Consider the following 17,861-nt stretch of genomic DNA (forward strand, 5'->3'; position numbering starts at 1 on the left):
GGTGGGGTCTATTACCCTTTTGTTAAGTTTGTTTTGCTTTCTTACCATTTTTAAGAAGCTTATGAACCTTTTATCACCTTATGAACCTTTTATCATCCAATCTTAATTTTTCTTAGTTTGTGATCTCATCGTGATAAATTATCTTTAAAGTATCTATTCAACTATATTTGGATCGGAGGTATCTTGTGTGTCCTGAAAAAAAGAGAGTATAATTTGGCGTGAAAAACACTTATAACACCATTTCACCAGCATCATCTATACATATGGATATTAGATCTAAATTAACCTATAAACTAGTTAGATCTGAATTAACTTATACACTATTTTATAAAAACGTTTATATAATTTCTCTCAATTCTTATCTCAAACATCGATATAAGTTAATTTTATCTTCAAAAAATAATTTCATTATTTTTTTTATTTTAAAAAAATTATAAAAAGGTTTTTCTGAATTAATAGTAATTAAACTATAATTGGACATTAACAATATGCTTCCAGGCCTTTAATTGATAGTATAATAAGTAAGTTATATGAAACAAAATAAATTTATTCTCTCCTATAATTTAAAATTGATACACTTTTAGAACATAGTATCATCAACTTTTTATTACAAGTTAAGAAAAATCTCATGATAATATTTATTGAAATGTAAGTGTAAACATGAGTTTCACATTAGATAAAAATAAACAACATAAAAAAAACTTTAAATTTAATGTTTAATGATTTTGAGTTAATTAAGTATAATTTTAAATTCACTTATATAATTTATTTATGTTTCATTATAAATATATTAACAAATTTCATATTAGCAATAACATTTGTAATCATGACAATTATAATTTTAGAAGACATCAGAACCTATTAATAAACATGATTACTTGTCAATCATACCAATCTTTACCAGCCCTATATTTTGAATCAATAATAGCATATTCTAATTAAAAAGTTATATTATTTAATATTTTATTAATTAACTTCTACTTTTATAATGTTTAATTTAAAATATCTTAAATGTAATAAATGAGCTGGCGTTAGTAAGATTATTCAATTTAGACATTTATCTCTACCAAAACAATGTTCAAAGATAGCAATAACACAGTAAGAAAAACTTACTTATCTCAGAATTTGCGAGAGTTTCTTTTTTTTTTCATTACTTGAAGAAAGAAAAAAAGTCACATCAAAATTTGACATTTGGTTGTTCCACTGGTTTTTAACAATTGATATTTTCTATAAAATTTTGATTATATTCTCTGCATCAAAATTAACACTGTATTCTTTCATTACTAATTCAATGCGAGTTATCAATTCATAACAAGATCTTAAAAAATAAAACATTAATCGATCTCAACAAATCTAAACCAAGTGAATTTATGGAAAAGGATCAAATTCTTCGATACTTTCAATACTTTAAATAGAAACAATTTTAAAAATAAAATTAATTAATTGTTATATTGACTAAATTAAATATTATTTTAGAGATTAAAAGAATTATTGATTTCTAGATTAGTTTATATTATTGATAAGTATCTAATTAGTTAACAAGATTTTAACTACTAATTATTTAGATTCTAAATTTGGTAGTAAAAACTTTGATAGCTAATTAAATACCAATTTAAAAACTTTTTATCAATAATATAAACTAATTTAAAAATTAATAATTTTTTTAATCTCTAAAATAGTATTTTTTTTATCAGCAATAAAAAATCAATAAATGGGAACCACTTAACCCTTATATATAAATAACATTACCATTCTCCTAGCTAGAACCGCCTACCAGAATGCAAAAAAAAATATTAACGGATCATTTTCATACTGTCCAAAGGATTCAGAATCTAATTTGAGGAAAGAAAGGGATCACAACTAGACTTTGCGTAAATCCAAAACCAAATCTTTAAAATAGTATCTAATTTAGTCAATATAACAACTAATTATTTTTTATCTCTAAAATTAGTTTTTATTTAGTAATTTTCTTGTAGTGTTAAAAGGATTGCAATCCATAAACTTAATTAAAACTAATTGATCCTTAACACTAACACAATAATTAAAGAGAGTTTATTTGTTAATTTTTGATATACAAGAAAAATTATTTTCTCAACAAACACTCTTTCATAAGAGAATTGGGAAAAACAACGATTAACCAAACCTAGATGCAAGATAATTTGGATGGTATTGAGTATCAATTCCTTCTTCTCCTTTTGGTAATTGGTCGATTTGGTACTCCAATTACAGCTTCTTTTGCGAGAAGCAACATACACTCTGAGACCTCCATGGCATCCACATAATCTTTCACCATACGCTGAAGGGCTGGTGAACTCTGCAACAATTCTTTGTTTTGGGAGAATTGTGAAGCTTCTTGTTCTTTCTCTCGCATTTCAAGTTCCGTAGCCTTCTTGTGTTCCTCCTCTGTAAGAACTTCAACAGCAGATAACTCCTGACATAGCCTCTCACCAACTTCATTCGATGCGTTATTTTCTCGTACATTTGCTCCGACAACATTTGACCTGCGCTTCCTCCGAAGATATTTGTCTGCAACAACGTCAACACTTGGATGCGCATAAGAGTAAGGCTTTTGCCCAGGAGAGAACATAACAATAGCAACTTCTGCACCGCACAAAACAGACAATTCGTTTGCTTTTTTGAACAAACCTGTGCGGCGCTTGGAAAACGTTACTAGCTTGGTGTTGGGATTCTTCACCTCTGCAATTTCAATCCTACGACGACCCATGATTCCAGAACAAGATCGCTGAAAGAGAAGGGTTTCTGTGATGATTCATTTCCCCACACTTCTTTCTTTATATACTCCCTCAAAATGTTACACATCTTTCTAATATTGAAATTACAGTTCCTAACTTTTTTTTTGTACGCGTATTGGAAATGTTTTAATTTATTAAATTGGTGCTATCAATAGTTTTGGCTTCATCTCTTCACATTTTTTAATTTAATTTTAAATATGTAGCCATCTTTCAATTTTTTTAAAACAAAAATACAACTTCTATATTCGTTAGATATATATTATTGCAGGAAATACCAATAATTCTTTTATTTATTAACGTTGTTTTCTCAAATATTTATTTGAGTTGTTACAAAGACGGTGTAGATGAAAAAATATCGTATATATACATTCTTACGAAAATTATTAGATATATATTTCGGACCAATAATATAATTACAAAAATATGAGATGAAAAGAAGAAGGTTGCTAAAATATATATCTATTGTGTATTGTCTTTCATTTTGTAAAAGGTAACACATTTAGTAAGTAAGAGGTACCTTTGAATTTAAGAGTGATATTAATCAGATGAAGTCAATGACACAAGTATTAAATAAAATATTAATTATATGTAATGGTATCATTAAATGTTATAGTTACTAATTATAATATATATTAAAATAAAGAAATGCAATAAATGATAATTTAATGTGTCATTAATATTTTTTGGGGCAAATATGGCATTTATATATATATATATATATATATATATATATATATATATTTTTCTAAATTCAACTAAATATTTAACAAAATTCTTAATTTTTTTAATGAAAATTTTCATGTTAGGCATCACTATGCAACTTGACATCTCAGCTAGGCTGACATCTCAAGTAACAACAATCATCTGTCATCACATGAAAAAGTATTATTAAAAAAAGGAAAAAGAAAGAAAATACAAAAATATGGGGGGACTAGACCAAAACCCACATGTTAACAAAAACGATACATAAGTAGACTATACCTATTCATAAAGAATTCTAAGAACATACTAGATGGAAGTCTATTATACCAATGAAATGATTGTCTATGAATGAACCCTAAATTAGCCAACTTATCAGCACATGCATTTCCCTCACGAAAAATATGAGTAACCCTAAACCTGATTGTCCTACAGAAATTAAGACAAGTATTCCATCGATTACGAAGCATCCACGGAACAGTAGTCCTAGCAGTAAACGCAGCACAAACCAAGACAGAATCACATTCAAGCCAAACATTAGTAAGTCCCATCTTTTGAGCTTCCTCCATAGCATGTATAACTCCATAAAACTCAGCAACCAAAGCAGTTTGAACTTCAAGAAACCCTGAAAAAGCACCAATAAATTCTCCCATACTCCCACGAAAAATACCTCCACAAGTAGCAAGACCAGGATACCCCCTAGCAGCCCCATCAGTGTTAATTTTAACCCAGCCTGGTGAAGGAAATTCCCATCTAACTGGAAGAGGATGAAGAACTTTCCCACTACGAGTCTTAATACCAAAAAACTTAATCACGTTGAAATCCAACATATCATTCTTCATTGAAGCTTTAGACGAATTTCCCACTAGACGAGTTAAATCTTTAATTACCGAAATAGCCTTAGAAACCTCAATCTTATCCTGAAATCTAGCATAATTCCTCATACGCCATATCATCCATATAGAAAAGGTTGTCACAGCAAGTTTAATCAATTTAACCAAAGGACTACCATCACTCTTAATAAAAGAAAGAAGATCATCCTTATTAGAGAAATGAGAAGTAAGAAAAATTTGTCGAACCCAACTCCAAATATGTAATGCATTAGAACATTCAAAAAATAGATGTTGAATAGATTCTTCATGCTTTTCACAAAGCGTACACATAGAACATATATGCAAACCCTTATTCTGAATATGCAGATCTGTAGGAAGTCTTCCATGAAAAATTTTCCAGAGTACTAAAGTTTTGGAAGGTGGAATAGATGAAGACCAAATGAACTTACCCCAACCACCTGGAACTCCTGGTTCCAAGAAAAAAGTCCTAGCCGATTTAAGAGTGAAACGACCAGACTCATCTAGAATCCAATTAGGAATATCTTGTTCCTCTCTAACCATGATATGATTAAAAAAATGCGGCATCTGCTGTAAAGATAAAGGAATATTCCAATCATAACCTGACCAAAATTGAGAGACTGTATCCGGAATGTTAGCCCCATCAGATAACCCTGCAATATTTGCTAAAGAAGTAGTAGAACACCATTTATCATTCCAGAAATTAATAAAAGAACATGTACCAACAGTCCAAGAAGTATAATCAAGTATGATAGAATAAAATTGTTTAATTCCAAGCCAAAGAGAGGAGGATCTATAAACCATTCTAAACTCGTATTTTGATTTAAGAACTCTGGCTTTCAAGAGTAAAGACCAAGGTTTGTTGCTATAAGCGAAGTTCCAAGCAAGCTTAAGAAGATATGAATTATTTTCATGATGAAGATTAATAATATTCAAGCCTCCATCCTCAAGAGGTGAACAAATTTTCGCCCAATTAACAGTAGCGATACCTTTTTTCATAATATCACCAGTCCAAATAAAATTCCGGCACCACTGCTCAACTTGCTTAATAAGAGAAACTGGCCATTTATACATATTAAAACTATAAGCTAGAAATCCAGTAATCACTGTATTGACCAGCTGGATCCGACCCATCATGCTAAGAGATTTACCTTTCCAAGATGCTAGCTTCAATTTGACTTTATCAGCCAAAGGTTGAAGAAATCGACACTTTGGAGCACCAACAAAGATATGCACTCCTAAATAATTGAAAGGCAAACAACCATGACTACAAGAAAGAATATTTTGAATTTTGGTGACAAATCTTGGAGAATTATCCATGGTGAAGAAACTACTTTTAGAGTTATTAATATATTGACCAGAAAAATCACCATATGTTTTAAGAAAAGTACTCAAATTTCGAAGAGACTTAATATCCCCCCTACAGAAAATAAAAATGTCATTAGCATACAAAATATGAGAGGGAGTGAGATAACCTTTCGGACTAGCCATATTTAAAATCTTCTTATCATTCACAAGTTTAGAAATACCTCTACTAAGAACTTCCTCTGCAAGACAAAAAAGTAAAGGAGACAATGGATCACCTTGTCTTACACCTCGACTGCAGGGAAAAAAACCCACCAAACTACCACTTATTCTGATAGAAAGCATAGCTGAACGGAGAATTGTACTAATCCAACTGACAAACGAGGGGTGAAAACCAAAGCGTTTCAAAACTAATAATAAGAACTTCCAACTCAGAGTGTCAAAAGCTTTATGAATATCAACTTTGTAAGCCACATTACCTCCTCTAACCTTTTTAGAAAGCATATTAATAGCCTCAGAAGCAATACCAATGCAATCCTGAATCTGTCTACCCTGCACAAACCCATATTGATTAGGAGAAATGATTCTAGCAGCCACAAGAGCAAGCCTATCCGCCAGTATCTTGGAAATAATTTTAAATTTGAAATTAGCAACAGCAATTGGCCTGTAATCTTTAATGGAATCAACACCCTGAATCTTAGGAATAAGAGATACCACATTACTGTTCATTCCAGGGAGAACCCAATTTTGTTTAAAAATTTGTTGAACAGCATTACAAACATCTGTCCCAATAATTTCCCAGCAAGAATGATAGAAAACACCACCAAAACCATCAGGACCAGGAGCACTATTACCGTTAAGATGAAAAACCGCATTCTTGATTTCAGAAAAATCAGGACATTTAATCAACATCATATTTTCCTCAGAGGAAACCATCGGAGGAATATAAGTACCAATAAAATCTTCCATATTATCAGCATTCAGAACATTAGAAATAGACTCAGCATAAAGATTTTTATAAAAGTCCAAAATATGATCCTCAATGATTTTAGAATCCTCCGTAACCTCATTATCAATCCGTAGACGATGAATCCCACTAGAATTATTTCTCCTTTTGACCACAGCATGGAAAAAAGCTGTATTTCGATCTCCATCCTTGAACCATAACATCTTAGCCCTTTCTTTCCAAAACAAATATTGACAGTGAAGAGCATGATCAAACTCCTCCTTAGCAATCTTTTCTTGACAAAGAAGCCCATCACTATCAGACAAACTAGCAGTCTCTAAGTTTTTTTGAATACCAAGGAGGATACCCTGCTTAAGAAGAACTGCATTGTGAACATTACCAAAAGAATTTTTATTCCAGTCCCGGAGCTCAAGTTTCAACCTTTTTAACTTATGTTGCAAGATAAACATAGGACAACCAACAACCTTATTAGCCCAAGAATCATGAATAAGCTTCATACACGAAGTGTCCTGAAGCCACATAGAAAAGAAACGAAAATTGCTAACCTTCCGCAAAGAATTACTAGCAAGACTAGCAAGAATAGGGGAATGATCAGAACAATTTTTAACAAGAACTTGATAAGTACAAGAATCCCATTCATCCAGACACACTCCATTACATAAAGCCCTATCCAGTCTTCTGTGAATTCTATGCAACCCTCTCCTTCCGTTACACCAAGTATAACAAGATCTAGTAAAAGGCATACAAGTCATCCGCCGAGAGCACAACATTAAAATCTCCCAGAATACACCAAGGCCCTGTGAAGAAACTAAGATCCCTCCACAAAAATCGTCTAGACAAGTATGTGTTAGCACCATAAACACCTGCAAAGCTAAAACTTTTATCCTGCCAAAGACAAGTTACAGAGATAAATTGATCATTAACCAAGAAATTTTGGACAAGATTAGGAACCGACAAACACCAAAGCTTAGCAACTTTATTAACAATAGGAGACGTAGCCACCAAATGCATATTGACAAATTTGAAAAGGACGTCAAAAGCAGTAGTGTACGGCATCATGGGTTCAGCAAGAAAAACCAGGAGAGGTTTATGTAGGTTAAGTAAACTAAGCAACATCTCCACAGTTTTGTGGTTTCCCAATCCTCTGACATTCCAAAAAAAAAGAAGAGACCTTCATTGCGACGTTGTAGAGAGAACTGCCTTAGCAATTTTCCTGGATTTACCAGTCCCCTTAGGTGGTCTCCCTGGTTTTCTTTTAGTGCGAACTGTTTCTTCCCCATTATCACTATCATCCTCCTCCATCTCAGTAGAGTCAACCCAAAATTTTGAAACAACCTGATTTTCAATATGATCAGAATTAATTCCAACAATGGTAGGCGGAATAGTTGATGCTCCAATATGAGAATTACCTCCCACATCTGTAGTTTCCAAACCATCAAGAGAGGAAAAGTGATTTTGAAGGACCAACGATATTGCTTTAACATCCCCAATATATTTAGCCTTCCGAGGGGAGGTATGAGGCGACTGAGATGGTACAGTCACAATAGCAGAGACCTCCACATTAGGATTAGTATCTGCATGTGATTTAGCCCTCCGAGGAGAGGTAGTACGCAATGGAGATGGTACAATCACAGGAGCAGAGGCCTCCACATGATGATCATCAATAAGAATCGTTGAGTGTGACTCTGAGTCCTTAGCTTGAATAACAACAAGTGAATCCAAAGTGGGAGAGGACAACCCCTGCTTGGGTGAGGACCTATCATGATCTGAAGCATCCTCAAGAGGAGGCATATCTGCAAAATCATCCTCTCCTCCATCTGTTTTATCAGCAAGGTGCCCCAGGGGTGACCCTACATTAACCCCACTAGTAGCATCAACTCTCAAATTATCCATGGGACCTTCTAAGAGCTTCGTCTGCAGATTTTTTTTCCGATATTCTTTACGTTGGGTTGGAATCGTGGTCCTCCCTTGTTCCTGTTCATCAGAAGGTGTCTTCTGAGAAGGTTTATGTAGAGGCCCAGGAACACGACCCTGGTCATGGATCACTCGGCACTGAGCAAGCTCGTGCCCAATCATCTTACAATGAGAGCAAAATGGAGGGAGCCATTCATATTCCACACCAGCTACAAAAGCAAAGTCTGGACGTTCAACCAAGAGCTGATCAGGAAGGGGGGACAACAGATCAATATCCACCAGCACTCTAGCAAACATAGCCCTATTCTTTCTCATAGTATGCTCATCCAAAGACAAAGGAGTACCAAGGCCTCTGACGATGGAAAATATTGTCCTTGGTTTCCAATACTCCAAAGGCAAATGGTAAATTCTAACCCAGGTCTGAGCTTTGGTACTCCTCATGGTAGATGGGACAAAGTCTTTTGTCCAGGCAAACAGTCTCAATAAACCAGGAGATAACTTCAGGGAACCCATCCCGAGGGCCCATCGCATGTCTTCTATAGAAGCGAACTCAAACTCATAGAAACCCTTTCCAAGAGGAATTGCTTTCCATGGTCCAAGAGCTTTCCACACCGGCTGCAACTTTTTAGTTAAATCCAGGTGTGTGAGAGGTTTATCCCCCTTAGATAGAATAACCCGACCATGGAGATGGGTTTTGCAATCCTCAAGACCAGCCAAGTAATCTGCCTCATCAATTTGGACAGCAATCATGTCACCCTTAATACAAGGGGTAGGTAGTTGGGACAAAGGAATGTCACATGTATTTCCCAAAGCCTGAGCAAAAGTCTTCCTTTGACCGGTCATAGAATATACTTTATTATCAGGACAAACTTTTCGATCCATCAAACAAGTCCATGGAATGAGGAAACCCGCAGAGCCCTCCGCCATTTTAAAACCTTTAGTAGGAAACCCTAAAACCCCCAAATCTTCAATAGGGTTTCGGTTTCGTTAATTTACGTAACCTGGACCTGCTGCTATTGGGGTTCGTCGTCGTCTTTCTCACAGTACTTGCTTCGTTGTCGCCTTTACCTGCGACTGCTGCTGCACCGCGGCGGCGACTGCTGGCTTGGCGTTGGAGGAACCAGGCTTCGCAGAGAGATAGAAACAAAAACCCTAGCGATGCTGTGAGGGAGGGCGGTTGCGACGGTGGAGAAACCGGTCAAACCCTAACCTAGCGAATCTTGCGATCGCTTTGGGGGCGCTTGAACCTCTTCACAATTATTATTTTTCATAAAATATATTTTTGAGTAATTAATTAATAAATAAATAAATATAATTTATCGATATTTATTACATATTTTTGATAAGGTAGTTATTACATTTAATAAATCGTATATATATATACATATAACACTTATTTTTTATAAGAATGTATATATATACGATATTTTAAAATGATTTTTTAAAAATATAATATTAAAGTATTATTTAAATTTCAAACATTTTTAAAAAAGTAGTTGAAAATCATACATTTAAAAAAATTTTAAGCCTTGATATTTTAAGTAGATTTGATAAAATAGTGGAATCGAAATTTTCAATTAAACTTGCTTGTATTATTGAAAAACATAATAAATACACAACTAAAAGCTAATTTTCAATTAAAAATAATAAATTTAATTTACACTACAAGAAAATCATTAAATATAAACTAATTTTAAAGAAAAAAAAATTAGTTCCTAAATTAGTTTATATTATTGTTAAATAGTTTCTAAATTAGTATCTAATTAGCTACCAATATTTTTGCTACCAATTTTAGAATCTAAATAATTGGTAGTTAAAATCTTAATAGCTAATTAGATACCAATTTAGAAACTGTTTAACAATAGTAAAAACTAATTTAGAAACCAAAAATTATTTTAATCTTTAATTTAGTCACTATAACATATAATTATTTTTTGTCTCTAAAATTGATTTATATTCCATCATTTTCTTGTAGTGTTTAATGAGATGAAAAAATTATATATTGGTTTAGTATTGATATTATTTTTAACTAATATTTTTATTTTATTATTAATGTATTATTTTGTCCCTTATTAATACGATTTTCTATTAATTATAATTATAATATTTACTGGTATTATTATTATTATTTTATTATTATTATTATTATTATTATTGTCATAAATAAATTAATACGAGAGGAAAGGGAAAAGTGGTTAATACGCGTGAAGAATTTAATAAATACATTAAAAAACAAAAATTGTCTAATCAATTTTGTTTGTTTTGATAATCAATGAAGAGAATAATAGTTTCTATGCAAATATGTGTTATCTGGCAAAAACAATTTATCAGTATTTTTTGTCAGCTTTTTATCAGTCACGTAACAACAATACTTTCTGTACAAATGTGAGTTAAAAAGAGTTTTTTACATATCTCTTTATCCTTTCAAACAATTCACATTCTTTTCTCTCGTTTTCTTTATTTGCTTTCTACCAAACAAATTATATGTGTGTGTTTGTTCATATTTCTTCATACTAAAATTCAGTATTCATTATAAAGCTAAATGAATAAAAAAATTTCAGGTTCCTAGGAGTGATGCAAAAGTAAAAAACTATTCTTTTGTTGAAGCTTTTGAAGGCTCTTTTTCTTTCTTATGCAGTAGACGGTACAAGTTATGTTCTTTATTTTTCAATTTCTTCACTGATAATATGGAGTATGTTAGATTAACCTTTTCTCAAATGAATTTGATGGATTTAACTGACATGGATATGGTCAGCTCAAGTACTAAAGTATTAGGGAGTGGAAAAACACTTTTTACAAGATTATACTTTTAAATTATAAATGATTTCTTGTTAATATCTCTGACTATTTGTGTGCTTGATGCGAGGTCTGCTAGTGTTGAATGCAAGAAATAATGCTGAAGGTGCTTGTGTTATCTGGGTTTTGATTTGTGATAAAGTAAAGAAAAGTAACATGTGAGGTGCATGTGATTGTTGCAGTAAAAATTGAAAAAATAGGAGAATGTTGGTGTTTTGAGAGGTAGGAGAAAATTGAGGGTGAGTAATGTGTTGAGTGAAAGTGTGGTTGTGGGTGAAAGGAAAAAAGAGAGAAGGAATCTGTGTATTCTGTTAATGAAAGCCATAGAAAGTTTCATATCATATTGATCAGCAACATGCTGCAATGAGATGCAATTCCAGTTTTTTGTGAGTGAAATCACCATTGAGCAACTTTTGCCTCAAAATACTTGATGTAGCTTGCCTAAAACATACCAAGCAAGAATAGTATGGCACTTTGGCTGTAGATGAGGTAAATATTTTCAATATGAGGGTCAACTTTCAAATTTGGATCTTGATTCTTGAATACAGAATAAGCATATGCAAATACTTTATCAAACCATGAACCAACATTCTTCCTGCTTTTCAATGAAAAATACAGGCTAAAAAAACTTTCATGTGACAAGATTATGTTTAGATTAATATCAGCGTATTTCAATGAAAAGCAATCAAGACCAAAGGGCATTTACAAGTTGTGATAAGATATAGAGAGAGAGAGAGTAGAAGGAAGTTACAGGCACTGATTCTTGTTTGATTTATCATATCAAACCACTAAAAAACTAGATTGTGGACTTAAGAAATCATCACTGTGCTTTTCTGATAGGCCTTAAGGTGAGGCCATGAGTAGGGGAGAGAAGGAGAGAGCAAGATTATATAATGGATGGGGGGTAGCTGAAGATGGGTTACTTGTTACTTATTTATTCATCTAGTAACTTAGATTTATAACTTTGATTTCATTCCAATTCAGCATCAATATTACTTTTATTTTATGATTCCTATTTGGTTTTATATCTTTTTTATAAAATTGTTATAAACATCACAACAAGGCTTTCAATGAATTCATGTGATCTGACATTAAAAGGAAGAACATCTTTCATTTGCCGTATAGTAATAATTAAGTAGAGTTTCCAAGTTGGTTTCTACATTAGAATAAATCCGCAGTTAGTCCCATTTAATTGATTGAAGTAAATTAGCACATGTCAATTGCCACATGATAGAGCAAGGAATAGATTTGATAGAATATGGACTTTGCAGAACTATATAAATTGCAGAAGCTTATTTTAATTTTATTCAACTAAAGTGTTTATATAATTATATAAAATCAACTACATATTTGATATATGCTAACTTATTAAAAGTCATTTGAGTAGGTAGAGCAGTGATTATATAAAGGTAGTACATGGTACAATAGGATTGAAACAAGCCAAGCTCGATTACATAGTAGAAAAAACACTAGCTCATGCATGAAATTGTTTGTTCTTGAATATGCATGAAGCACAAGAAAACGTCATACACAAAACACATTCTTGTTAGAGCCAAAAGGCAAGAGTCCATAGAAGTTGTCATCATTCACCTATAGTTGCGGTATACAGGGGTATACATGCAACTCTCAGCATACTCCACAAGATTCTGTGGTCGAGGAAGACGAGTGGCCAAGCCTACAAAAACAGTAGAAACAGTTGTTTAGTTTACAAGGAAATAGATGAGGATGAAAGAGTCAAGAGAATGAGCACACACCCAGTTCGTAGGCCTTGGCAGCAACATTTGCTGCTATATTGGCTGAGATTTTTCTGATATTAGAGAATGGTGGGTAAATCAAACCATTTTTGTAGTTCTCCTCGCTAACTTGTTTAGCCAAGGCTTCAGCTGCACAATTCACAAGAAGAATGTCAATGAGTTCATTATTCCATTCTCAATTTTACATCATCCAAAAGCATTGTTTATGTGTAAGCACTGCTTATTACATGCTAATAGATTGCAATATTTGATAAAATATTGGATTTATCTTGCTAAATTTGTCACATTCACTTACAAGCTGCTAGAAGCATATCATCATGTACTCGAATAGCTCCTGAGATTACTAAACCCAAACCAAAGCCTGGGAAAATGTAAGCATTGTTTGCCTGAGTTAACAAGGAAAGCATCAGACACGATGTTCTGCTGTTTAACAAACGAAAATATAGAAACAACAATGAATTTGGAGAAGACTTTTAGACCTGGCCAGAAGCATAAACCTTGCCCTTGTATTCAACAGGATCAAATGGACTCCCACTAGCGAAAATTGTACGACCCTTTTTTGGAAAACAAGCAGATAAATTAATATTCTTGCAAAAATGTACGAGTGTTGAGCATAATTTGCATCAAAGAATATTAACCAGACTAGAGAAAGATGTGATTATCAGTCTCTTTACCTCACTCCACTGATAAGCCTCTTCAGCAGTACACTCAGACTGTGAGGTAGGATTGGAGAGAGCCAAAATGAGAGGTTTCTGCAAGGGAGCATGGCAATGCAGTTCTTATGTAAAATTATATATCTAAATACTCACACAAATACTCATCCACAACAAGAGTGAGATTAGGTTTTACATCATTGTTTGAAGTCATAGCCTCAACCACTTCCTTTGTAAATGTTTTTCCCACGCCCGATGATCCAATCAAAACTGTAGGTTTGATAACCTGAAATATGCAGTAATTAAGGAGAAGGGCATATCTAAGGCAACCTATTGAAGGCCATAAGCAAACATATCAAACACCTTGACGGCCTCTAGGAGACTGTTGACTGGCTCATGTTCATGAGCCCAAGGCTTCTTGAAGTGTTGAAGTGAATTCTTCCGGGAACTAACAATTAAACCCTGCAACACAATGAAAAAATGCTTTAGAAAAAACTGAACAAAACTAAAATTTAATAAAAAAAATGAATCAGCAGAGAAGATTTTCCTGCAGAAACTTGTCAAGCTCTCTACTACCTTTGAGTCTACAAGCCATATCTTCTTGCGACTCTCTTCTATAGGTGTCTTAGTCTGGCAGAGAAACAAATAGAACGTCACCAATTGTGATTTAAAATGAACTCAAAAAACAAGTGTTCCTGAATAAACGGTTGATTCACCTGCTTTGACATCTCAAGAGCTATTAGCTCTGCTATACCGGTTCCTGCCTGAAAATGAACAAACAATGAATTAGACAAACTGATTTGTTGAGTAACAAAACGATGGGCAATTGATGCCTTGTATTGTCACCCTCAGAATAAAGATGAAATTTAGATGATGAAAAATTAAATGACATAAAATGTGTAATGCTGGATACTGCTTTACTACTTTAGTTGTTTCTCTCCACTTTGACGGCATGGAAAGAAACATAAATAACTGTTAAGAAGTGGACTTTAAGCCTAATTCAAGTTCATAAAATCGACTTATAAGGTGAGATTTGCACTTACTTCTATACTAAGAAATGTCCTTATCTCTAATCAATGTGAGATCTTCAACAATAACGTCAGAAAAAAGGGGCAAAACAGAAAATGGTCTTACTTCTCCAGCACCAAGAAAGAGGAATGTGTGCTCAGGCAAGGTACCACCAATGAGCTTCAGGGCTGCTACAACACCAGCTAGAACAACAGATGCAGTCCCCTAAAATAACACATTAATAATTAGAACATAATAGCAATATTCAAGAAATAGATGCCTGATTTTGAGAGACAAAGTACCTGTATATCGTCATTGAAAACAAGATGAGTTGTACCATACTTAGCAAGCAACTCAAAAGCATTGTGATTTGCAAAGTCTTCAAACTGCAAAAATCATTTGAAATAGAAAGAATGAGGCATAATAATTGAAGAAAATAGGTTTAGAAGCCCTATAAACCATGCATGGAAAATTTGTACCGACCTGTACAAGAACTTTTTCTCCGTAGTTTTGCTTCACAGCAGTCATGAACTCATGCAGAAGTTCATAATATTCCTAAAATGAAACCATTAAAGTTGCCTCAGATCAAAACAAGTTATTAACTGTACAATAATATGATAAAACAATTCTTAGCAAGACATATATCTTATACAAACCTGCCCAGTTGCCCTATTTTGCCTAAGCCCAATGTAAAATTCATCGTTCAGTAATTTCTCATTATTTGTCCCCACATCGATAGTGACAGGCAAACACTGACCACAAAAATAAAATCAAATGTAAGAAACAGAGGAAGAAATGAAGAGGACCAAACACAAACATCATATGTAACATGCAACAATAAATGGAAAATGCTTACAGCTGAAGGACGAACTCCTCCTAGTGCCGTGTACAAAGCCAATTTACCAACAGGAATCCCCATCCCCTGAAGAACAACCAAAGTAATTAGTTATGTGTTCATCTACTTTCACATGTCTATATTTTCTGTGTAAATTAAGAAGTTCAATTCCCCTGCATATGTACCTGACATCCAAGATCTCCAAGTCCCAAAATTCTCTCACCATCAGTTACAACAATAACTTGAATACTCCTCTCAGGCCAGTTTTTCAAAACCTCAAGGATTTTACCCCTGCAAATAGTCAACAACTTTACTACACTGCACCAAATGTGGCTGAAAGTTTCATACTAATGCAGGAAAATAAAGAATTATACTTTTCTTTCAAACTAATGTAAAGACCCTGAGGTCGCCTGAATATGCTCCCATATTTCTGGCAAGCCTCACCAACAGTAGGAGTATATACAACTGGGAGCAATTCCTCGACATTATCAATGAGAAGTTTGTAAAACAGCCTTTCATTCCTCTCCTGTATACAAGAACAAAATGCTGGTTAGTTACTTCACAGCTTTCATATCCTCATTTTATATAAAATATATCAGTTCTCATTAAAATGATATATTTTCTATGTTCTTACAAAATTCAAGGGCCTTGATTATTTGCAGGGATATAGTTCAAAGCACTACTAAGAGAAGAAAACAGACCATGAAAGAAAGAAATTACTATCAAATATTGCAATGATATACTACCATCTTTTCAGCAGGAAACTTAATATGAACAAAAACACCATGAACAATGGAACCTAAACAAGAACAAATCTCATGCAGTTTAGTCTATTTATAATGACTTGAAATTCTTGCCTGAAGGTCCATCATGGCCACGTACTTTTGCAAGGGAACCTGATATTGCCTGATGTTGTGCATCAGCTTCTTCTCCTATAGAGAGTACAAAGAAATAATGAGACCAAAGAGGGGGAGGAAAATAATACTCTCATAGATTTTACATAAAACTCCTATCAGAAGGCACGAACCTGAAGTGACTGATTGCTGACAGTGGGAGGTAGAAGCCCACGCAAATAGTGTGCATCCCTCTCTTTCTCAGTGAAAGCTAGCCCTTTGTTGTACTGTGGATCCCTTAGCAGAGAGTAACCACTGCAAGTAGCACAAATTGTAACAGAAACTCTAAATCAAATCAGAGAGGTATTTCTATCTACTAAAAGAGTAAATAGTAAATGCATGCACTCATAAAGGAAAGGATTTTTATACAACTATCTAATCACAACTTACAATATACAACAAATTCTCGATGTTACATTAATTATCTTAAAAACCATTCTAACATGAATTTTAAATGGTTTACCATGTAAATTTTTCTGTAATAACAGTACATAGAAATAAAGAGGTTACTAAAATCAACCCAGTAGTAATGGCACAAAAAAAACAAAGCTATCAGCTAACTAAAATGCACAAAATTCCATGAAAAGATGCAAAAGAAACTACATCCAACTCAACTTAGAAATACAATATTAAAGCATGAGCATATACACCACATGTGATTGAACTAATGAAGAAGTAAAACGAGTGAGAAAGTGCATGTAATGTGAGTAGGACCTGGCAACTGAGAAAGTCCATGGGGTGACAAGTTGGTCCTCGGTGGCGCGATCCTCGCCGTAGACATCCTCAACGCCGCCGCTGACGGTGGATCTGGGGCTGAGGTCCAACACTGACTCTCCATCTCTCAATGACTTCAGTGTGCTCTCCATATTCCTTCCAATCACTTTCTTCTCTTCTCCCTCTTCTTCTTCACCGGTGCTGTGGATATTATTATTTTGACTAACCTGTGAGTTTACACGCAATACAACTTTCTCTGATATTTTCCTCTTATCACCGCCACAGCAGCCAGAAAATCCAAAATATTTTGAGCACCCGTGTCCCTACTTCACAGAAGTTAAATGTCAAATACACAACAATTATGAAGAGAAGTCAAGGGAAGAGTGTGCAAGTGGGGTGCATGATGTGTTATCTGTCATTTTCTATTTGAAAAACCCTGCCAAGTCTCGTCTTCTGTGCTTAATCGTTGTTATTTTACTAAGTTTTGCAGATGGTTAACTTATGTAGACCATGTTGGAAATTTTCAAACTTTAACCAAAAACAAGTAAAAAAACGAACTATCTCTGGGTGAGAATCGTTAATTACCATTAAACTGGCTATGTTCAACGAAATCATACGAGGGATAGAGAGAAAAGATAAAGGCTTTGTCTCTGTTGGGCGATACTAGATAGAATTTGTAGATGACAACGTTATATAGGTGGCACTGTGAGGTATGAATT

The 17,861-nt window shown here is 33.7% G+C and overlaps 2 protein-coding genes across 5 annotated transcripts; both read right to left on the reverse strand.

Moving 5' to 3' along the window:
• Positions 1-2,030: 2,030 nt before the first annotated feature.
• LOC137809829 (agamous-like MADS-box protein AGL29) lies at positions 2,031-2,816 on the reverse strand. Of its 2 annotated transcripts, XM_068610900.1 has the most exons (2): positions 2,647-2,816; positions 2,031-2,526 (listed from the first exon to the last, which is right to left on the reverse strand). In XM_068610900.1, the coding sequence occupies exons 1-2, from the start codon at positions 2,723-2,725 to the stop codon at positions 2,177-2,179; spliced, it is 429 nt and encodes a 142-aa protein (XP_068467001.1). In that variant the 5' UTR covers positions 2,726-2,816; the 3' UTR covers positions 2,031-2,176. The 2 variants fall into 2 exon arrangements, with proteins under 2 accessions (XP_068467001.1, XP_068467000.1); XM_068610899.1 differs by having other exon boundaries at positions 2,031-2,816.
• Positions 2,817-12,663: 9,847 nt separating this feature from the next.
• On the reverse strand, positions 12,664-17,861 carry LOC137812838 (NADP-dependent malic enzyme). Of its 3 annotated transcripts, none has more exons than XM_068615064.1 (20): positions 17,728-17,861; positions 17,143-17,465; positions 16,563-16,683; positions 16,393-16,467; positions 15,910-16,061; positions 15,721-15,826; positions 15,557-15,622; positions 15,357-15,452; positions 15,184-15,255; positions 15,003-15,086; positions 14,827-14,925; positions 14,409-14,456; positions 14,269-14,322; positions 14,056-14,154; positions 13,889-13,978; positions 13,714-13,791; positions 13,519-13,593; positions 13,335-13,425; positions 13,040-13,168; positions 12,664-12,960 (listed from the first exon to the last, which is right to left on the reverse strand). In XM_068615064.1, the coding sequence occupies exons 1-20, from the start codon at positions 17,755-17,757 to the stop codon at positions 12,872-12,874; spliced, it is 1,977 nt and encodes a 658-aa protein (XP_068471165.1). In that variant the 5' UTR covers positions 17,758-17,861; the 3' UTR covers positions 12,664-12,871. The 3 variants fall into 3 exon arrangements, with proteins under 3 accessions (XP_068471165.1, XP_068471166.1, XP_068471164.1); XM_068615065.1 differs by having other exon boundaries at positions 17,143-17,468; positions 17,728-17,804; XM_068615063.1 differs by having other exon boundaries at positions 14,056-14,322; positions 17,728-17,852.

The sequence above is a fragment of the Phaseolus vulgaris genome, chromosome 2, assembly GCF_000499845.2.
Source record: "Phaseolus vulgaris cultivar G19833 chromosome 2, P. vulgaris v2.0, whole genome shotgun sequence".
In the NCBI taxonomy this organism is placed as follows: domain Eukaryota; kingdom Viridiplantae; phylum Streptophyta; class Magnoliopsida; order Fabales; family Fabaceae; genus Phaseolus; species Phaseolus vulgaris.

Coding starts and splice junctions, on each gene's coding strand:
- LOC137809829 (XM_068610899.1), bottom strand. CDS start 2,725: ATGGGTCGTCGTAGGATTGAAATTGCAGAGGTGAAGAATCCCAACACC.
- LOC137812838 (XM_068615063.1), bottom strand. CDS start 17,757: ATGATTTCGTTGAACATAGCCAGTTTAATG. Junction 15,827..15,909: donor TACATTAGTTTGAAAGAAAA/GTATAATTCTTT, acceptor GACTATTTGCAG/GGGTAAAATCCTTGAGGTTT. Junction 12,961..13,039: donor TGCCAAGGCCTACGAACTGG/GTGTGTGCTCAT, acceptor CTGTTTTTGTAG/GCTTGGCCACTCGTCTTCCT.